Below are 7,857 nucleotides of genomic sequence, written 5' to 3'. Positions count from 1 at the left end.
ATTTTTGTGTGGTTTCTTTCTCCAATTTTCTGCTTTTTGGTGGCTAGGTTTTCAAATGGAGAGGATAAGGTTGTTTTGCCTTTTTATTTTCTCTCTTTCTATAGTGGCTAAGGTTTCACATACACCTCCTCTCACACCATTCACTCTTCTATTATGCTACTCTACTTAGAAATATTGTTATTGTTTATTTCTTATTCTCTGTATATCCTTATTGTATATTGTTTTGGTCCTTTATTTATTTATTATTTCACTTTAGTTCACTTGTTCATTTTGAATTTTTTTTTTTTTTGCTTCAGATTAATTTTTTTATATATATTTTGGATTATTTTGATGTGATGATGTTAAAAATAAATTTTTAAAAATAAAAAAAAAAAGATAATGTAATTTCCAAACAAAAATTTTTTTAAAAAATCATTATTGTAATTTCAAATATTATTTTACCTCGTAAAAAGAGATAGATGAGAATTTGTCACAATTATATATATATATATATATATATACATTGTTAAAATATAAGGTGATAGTGACATCTTTCCTGTTACAAGTCATAAAAAGGAAAACCACCTAGCCATACAAAGCAACGACTAGAGATGCCAAGAAGAGACAACACAAAGAACGCAAACTTTAAGAATTGTTCATGTTTTTCTGCTCTACCAATAAGAATTACGAAGGGGATAAAAGATTAAGACATAAAGTGATATGTTTTGTTATTTATAGTAATAAGTTTTATTTTTTAAACTAAGAGGTATTCATGGGTTACATTTATCAAACTTAAAAAAGTTTTGGGTAATTTCGAGTTTTAGATTGTAAATATCAAATTCATCACCATAATTTTATAAACAGATTGGCCGATTAGGTTCACATTTTCCACCTATACAACCACATTATTTATGAATTGTACAGAATTATGGCTGAGCCTATTAGCTAGTGCTCCAAACCATAGACAGGCCATTGTAACCATGGCTGAGCCTATCATCGAGGCTTAGGTAGTGCTCCAAAACATGGTCATAATTTGACTTCTACAAGGCTTAAGGAGCACTGTGTACAGGACTTGGGACAGACAGAATTACACCTAACACTCGGGCTCCCCAAGGGGCATGCCTCCTTGGTTAATTCTCTCTTTTCCGACAAACAAATTGGCGGGCGACATGTTGTGTAACTCAATGCACGTTACTGGATCTTCCAGTGACCAGGGAGACAGAAAAATAAAGACGTCCTATTTTGGGGCTCTTTTCAATAATAAAGCCTAAAGGTTATATTACAAGGTTCAGAAGTCATCATCAACTCCCGGAGAACAAGTCCCTACAGCAAATTGAATGGTGTGGACGAAATCTCATTTCCAAAATGTGGTGATGGTTTGTGCAGTGCAAAGTAACAAATCGTGTCATAGAATATATGCAAACCAGTAATTTTCCTTTAAAAGGCCTGGGTTCTGGACTTTCAATGCATGATTAGATAGATGTATTGGTGTTCTACTTGTACGAAAATCCAACCATCCAGGCATGATACATATAGCTCGAATACAATTTCCTCGTGGGATGTTCTGGCTTTAGCTTTGAAACAAATCTGGGTTACAAAACAAATTTACATACATATACCCAATGTATATCTGTCCACATGGAAGTTGTTTCCAAAGACTGCCTCTTTCTTACCTTTTTATTCAATTTCAGGTGAATGCTCATCCTCTGCCTTGTGATACACAGCATCTTCTCCTCAGCATGTCATATTTGAAGTAAAAGAGGTCACAACCTGAAAACTGAAATCGAACTCAGGTTAAATATTAAATGTCTTGAAGTAGCTCATATGATGTGCACCGAAAGACACTTAGAAAAGGTTGGTTGGCCTTGCCCTTAATATAATATTCCCGTCAACAACAAGTGTGAAATGACCGTCTCTTGATAATTCTCACACACTAAGTACCACAGAATAGGAAACCATAGTGATGAATTACATTCACAGCCAAGTAGATGAACACTGTAGAGTCAAAGAAATATCATGCAGTGGATATATTTGCGTGTCTAAATAAAATAGTGTAGAGATGAATGGGATCAACTAAGCAAACTTGTATGGAACATTCAAAGCATCAAATGACCATTAATTTTAGGTGTCAGATGTGCACTCAACTTAACAAAGAGATTGGAAGCTCCTCCTAATTAAAAGTAGTGAAAAAGAGAAAAGAAATACAGATATGGTGGCATCTAATGGCTCGTTGGTAAGCTAGTTACTTTAAAAATGAAAGTTAAACCAAAATCATGACTCACCTTCAAAGATGAAATGCTGAGGACAGATGTAATTGCTGAAGAAACTCTTTAACTTAAGTAGATGCTGAACTTGCAGCACAAGCAGCTGGTGAACTTGCAGCACAAGCAGCTGGTGTACTTCCTTCATTTAATGGGCTCTCCATGTGAGTCTCGGCATTATTCTGGTTGCTCCTCTCCACATTGGAGCGATCAGTCAAATGATTTGACACAGAAACTTGGTTGTCTCCACCGTTATCTCCAGTTTCAAGGCGCTCCATCATACGAGATACAGTTGCAATTCCTGCATTCACTTCTCTTCGAACATCAGAGCTGATATCAGACATTGAACTGTTACGAGAAAACAGCCTCTCCTTCCACCCTCTTGTACTTCTTGAAATTGACTCTTTGTACCTTAAGGACAACAAACGATGACAGTAAATTAGAAGCAACTAAATGATAAAATACTAAATTTCAAACAAAGGAATACTGGAATACAGTGTAAACTTTACATATTATACCTCATTGAAACTGCATTAAGCCTAGATTTTAGAGACTCTGAAAATGACTGGAATTCTGATGGTCCGGCTCTATCTTGATTTGGCGGTGAAGACTGGCTAGAAGCGCTCCTGCTCAAAAAAGAAGGATAGAATATTCAATTCATGAACGTTTATATAGCAAACTGAAGTGCATTACTTGTACACGCAAAAAAAATAAATCATAAATAGATTACAAAAGAAAACCATTGATACCTATTATTAAAGGAAACTCCTTGATTATTTGCAGGCATCGCTGTGGATCCAGATGCAGAGGAACTTTGATCAGTTAAAACAGAAGGGGATTGTAAGGCTTGTTGTGGTGGTTCATCCCCAACAGAAGTGAGCGGTGTGGATGGACTAGCTACAGAGACTGGAGCTGGTTCATTTTCCCCGTCTAGCTGAGTCAAAGAGGAAGAAACATGACCAGAAGGCTGTGCACCAGGATGAGTAGAAAATACCAAGAAGTGTGGACGGCCATGGGAAGATGCCCTGTTTCTCTGCCCTTCCCTCCTACCAAAGTGGCGGGTCCTTCCCATAGCAGCAGCAGCAGCCAGGTGCTGGATTATACGCTCCTCAAGTTCAGAATCACTTACACCAACTGGTAGCTGGATCACAAAGCAAAAGTTATGTCAGGTTTAATCTCCTGAATACAGCTTGTAATGTCTTAACCAAACAGTAACAAACACGGGATTTCAGCAATGATAGGAAACAGACATGCTGCAACTCGAAATCCCCAAGTGTAGGATGATGGAAAATAGTAGCATTTCTTGAAGGAGCAGCCCTGATTTTCCTCTCCCGTTCTACACCCTCAAACAATTCTTGACTGCCACAGCATGAAAACGACTCAGAAATGTAATTGAACAAATAATCACATAAAAATATCAAAATAATTAACAAGCAAACCCAACCTGCTGGGATCTTTAAGACTAATGGATTGCAAACACATGGGACACTCAGAGCTTCTCTGACACCTACAAATAACAATTAGTGAAACATTATCAGATTCTTTCTTCCTTCTTTAACTCAACCATCACAACACAATGATTTGCATCTGTTAACCATTGACAAATAGTCCATTGTGTAGATAAGACTAGGTAAAACTCGCGCAATTTTGATTTCTAATGAACTAAGATAGCTACTAGTTGCAAATTATTTAAGAAAAATAATAATAAGAAGAAGAAGAAAACAGAACACCACAGAGATATTTACACTTTTGAAATTGTAGACTTGTTTGCTTAGTAAAATAGGTACCATCAACTTAGACAGTAGGCAGTAATGAAAGACCAACTAGTTTGGAATCAAGATTTACTTGGGTTGAGTTGTAGGAAAGCAGGTACCACTGACTTTTCAACAGTGTTAGAAATGCTAGAATTACAGATCAAATACTGAACTAAAAACAAATTCAACTCTTCATGTTCTCTCTACCGATGAGAACAAGATTGCATAAGAAAACACTGCTCCAACAAAGGCTTCACCAAGCAAAAAATAAAAGAGAACTGCACATGTAAACCCAGTAGATGACAGTGACAAACAGCAGCAGCAATACAGAACAAATCAGGGGATATTAAAAATCCCTATTAGATTAATTGGACACAGAACAGACCATTTCTTACATCGCACAAGGAGGCAAGAAAGTATAGTCAAATCAAAGTTAAAATGTATTATGAGAATCATGCCAGGCAATATTAATTAGTAGATCTTTGTTCTTTCCAAATCACAATAACCCCTCTCTGTATCTCTAAGTTCATCCCACGGACTTCAATATATGTCCTTACAACTATCTCCAACCAAACCTACCACTGACCCATCTATAAGCATCGATTCAAATGTCAATATAAGTTGAACCTAAAAAAAGAAAGGAAAACCACACAAAGCAAGCAAATATGTTTTGAAAAAGTTAGAAGGATCAGAAAGGGAAAAGGGAAGAAAGAATTGATTGAAAAATATTTCACCATACCATTCAAGGATGCACTGAAGATGGAACTCATGCTTGCAATTAGTCACCTGCCAAGCAAAAGACAACATAATTTAGGACACAAAATAAGCACATAATATATAAATAATTTTTTTTTTATATAGGATTCCATGTGTGCATTAAGGTTAAAGAGGAGGCAGATGAATCAAACATGACAAAAGCTATTACCGTTGAGGGATCACTTTCACAAAACTCTTCGAGGCAAATGCTGCAAGCATCATCACATGAGTCCTGGATTCCCCCCTCCACAAATGCCGCAGCTGATGTCATATGAACTTCAGGTTTCTTTGCTTCATCCATCTCCAGAACCTGCACAACACCAAAACCCACAAAGTTCAAAGCGGTTACAGTCAGCCTACTAAATCACTCAGCACCCAAGTGAAACAAGTCAAATTTACTGTGTGTAGTGTGTCTGAAATGCAGCTTCTGTGCCAAAGAGCACAGGCAGTAATATTGTCAAACAGTTGAAATCGTTAGTTCCTAGCATCAATAAGAAATCGCCAACACATATTACATGTTAAACTGAAAAGAAAAACAAACAAAGCCTGTTGAATTCATAAATTCTTACCATAAATCCAATAGCCAAACTCACCGGAAAAAAAAAAAAAAAAAAAAACCCCACTAGCTAGGCTTATCTACCAGAATAGTGAAACTTTATTCCAAACCCAATAAGGCTGAACAAAAACTTAGCGCCAACATAGAATTAAACATCCATGTTCTCTCTTTTTTATAAGAAAAAATTACTGGTTTTCTTTTTTAACATTGGATATTTATGTTATTTTCATCTCCATCATCAAATAATCTCCCTTAACAGATTCACAAGATAGCTATAAGCAGCTCCTTTATATATTTCATTTCAAAAACAGGAAAATTAAAATCATTTCATTAGTTAGAACATTAACTCACAAGGTAAACCCAGAAGAGAACTTGATCAACACAATCAAAAGATTCGAACTTTACAAACCCATCAAATCAATCCAAGTATTTCAACAGGAAAAAAAAATTAAAGCTTCAAAAGAGAGGGAAAAGGGGGAAAGAATAAATAAAGGTTAGATTTTTTTTACCTCCATTAAGAGATTTGATATGATCCGGGTCAAGAAGGAAATCAACGAAAGCTCATGAAATGACAAAGATTGATACAGTGCCAGGATCCATGAAAGAAACCCTAGAAATTCAAGGAAGCATTAAGAAGAAGAAGAAGATAAAGAGGAATGAGAAGGGAAGACTTGGTCAGGTCCCCCCTGCCTTTAAATCAAGTTTTTATTTAATTTATGGGTTGGTTTTCTTTGTTTGTTTCTGTGTTTCTTGTCCTTTATTCTATTTTTCCTCAATTATAATTTATTTTATTAAAAAAATATTATGTGTTGGAAAACAAAGCCACCACCACTCTAACAGCATCAAAGAGGTTTCTCTTCTTTCACACTCCCTCGGATGATTGAATCTTATCTCATCTTACAAAAGTATATTCTTTGGCACTTAGACCCCACGCCTTCTTCTTCTTTTCTTCTCCTTTTGCGATGCACCCTTCCTATTCCATGCTAGTGGCGAGCCAAAAGAATGGAATATTTGTTGCTCTTTTTAGTTTTTACTTATTCTAATCATGCCATAATCGCAATCTATTTTTAATTAGGAGTGCAAAGAGGGTAACTCGTCTCTATACACCATTGTGATATTCCTTGCTGCCTGTAGAAGATGTTCTTTTCCATATGTCAAATGTGCATTGAGTTCCCTCTTATCTTCCATTGATAAGAGCTTCTATTGCGGGTTATTTGGAGATTGAATTGGTTTTTAAAGTGTTTTTGTATGAAAATATATTTAAATAATATTTATTTTACTTTTTAAAATTATTTTTTATATCAATATATTAGAATAATTCGAAAATATTAAAAATGATTAAAATTAAGTAAAATAAATAATTTTTCATGAATCATGCGCCATAGAATACGGACTTATATTCCTCATTTGATTCCAAATTATGATTGTTGATAGAAATTTCCTTGATTTTCCTCTATAACTTCTCACATCTGTCAAATAAATGATGAGGAGAAAAGTCAAGCAAAATTGGAGCTCCACCATGAGGGCTCTCTCTAGATTCAATAATTTAAAACCCATGACTACTCCAAAGTCACAAATGACATGGGAACAAGTCCTTGACAATTACAGGGAAGACCTGGAATTCGACATCATCTTTGATATGCGTGGACAAGAAAATACGACGAAGGGGAAGGGTTATAATTCTTGTGTTGAAAAGTCAGTTTTACCGGATTTTGAAAGGTATAACTTAATTGGTTAGATTTTAGATTTGTTTATCAATTTGAGTTTTATAAATCTTAAGGCCATTAAAGACTTACATGATCGTTAATTTCAGAGACTGTAGGATTAATTGAGATGTGCTCAATCTGAATCTGGATACTTATATTAATAATAAAAAAAAAAAAATTTTAACCTTTTTTTTGATACATAAATGAAGCTATAATTTTTGTAGTAATTAACTAATTATAATCAAGAATTACCTGAGCTTCTTAATCGCCATCACAGAACCAGATTTTCATCTAAATTTGGTTGGTTTGCTTCAGGTTACCTGTCTTCCATGTCCATGTTATGAGATCCAATAAACAAATACACATAATTATAGAACGTCCTTGTAGGGCAACTAAAGAGAGCTCTCAGCTCTTAAATTTTCCACAGCCTCTTGATGATGGAAATTTCTAAACAAGGTCAAGATCGGAGTGCTCTTGAATTGTTTTTTTTTTTTTTTTTTTTGGATTTATAAGTGGCGGCCATAATAATGAAACGTCTCGCCTCTGGAAATTTCACTTGCGTTTTCGTTCCAAGTTGGATATAAATTCATTCTTTGAAACTTATAAAAATACATTTAGATCATTAAGTTGTTTTTTTTTTATTGTTATTAAATTTGGTGTCATAGTTTAAAATAAAACAATCCCTGCTCAATTCTTTGATATTTAGTTAGTTTGTCAATCCTAGACCTGAGTTATAGACTCCAATAAGTAGAATTAATTTTTTATTTTATTACATGATAGAAAATATTAATAAATTATTATCAATTCAATATTAAACGATAAAATTCAATAAAAACCTTGTATTA

At 34.6% G+C, this 7,857-nt stretch overlaps 1 protein-coding gene across 2 annotated transcripts; it reads right to left on the bottom strand.

Annotated features, from left to right (window-relative positions):
• Nucleotides 1-1,430: 1,430 nt before the first annotated feature.
• LOC118049721 (E3 ubiquitin-protein ligase RHF2A) lies at nucleotides 1,431-6,035 on the bottom strand. 2 transcript variants are annotated; one of them, XM_035059806.2, is made up of 9 exons: nucleotides 5,816-6,035; nucleotides 4,920-5,060; nucleotides 4,734-4,780; nucleotides 3,685-3,747; nucleotides 3,491-3,599; nucleotides 2,990-3,381; nucleotides 2,759-2,866; nucleotides 2,262-2,651; nucleotides 1,431-1,756 (listed from the first exon to the last, which is right to left on the bottom strand). In XM_035059806.2, the coding sequence occupies exons 1-8, from the start codon at nucleotides 5,819-5,821 to the stop codon at nucleotides 2,315-2,317; spliced, it is 1,203 nt and encodes a 400-aa protein (XP_034915697.1). In that variant the 5' UTR covers nucleotides 5,822-6,035; the 3' UTR covers nucleotides 1,431-1,756; nucleotides 2,262-2,314. The 2 variants fall into 2 exon arrangements, with proteins under 2 accessions (XP_034915697.1, XP_034915706.1); XM_035059815.2 differs by having other exon boundaries at nucleotides 1,431-1,749; nucleotides 5,816-6,034.
• Between the last annotated feature and the right edge of the window lie 1,822 nt (nucleotides 6,036-7,857).

Source organism: Populus alba, chromosome 16 (assembly GCF_005239225.2).
Source record: "Populus alba chromosome 16, ASM523922v2, whole genome shotgun sequence".
Lineage (NCBI taxonomy): Eukaryota > Viridiplantae > Streptophyta > Magnoliopsida > Malpighiales > Salicaceae > Populus > Populus alba.
The sequence above is the reverse complement of the archived record's forward strand: the minus strand, read 5'-3'. Positions and strand labels throughout refer to the sequence as shown.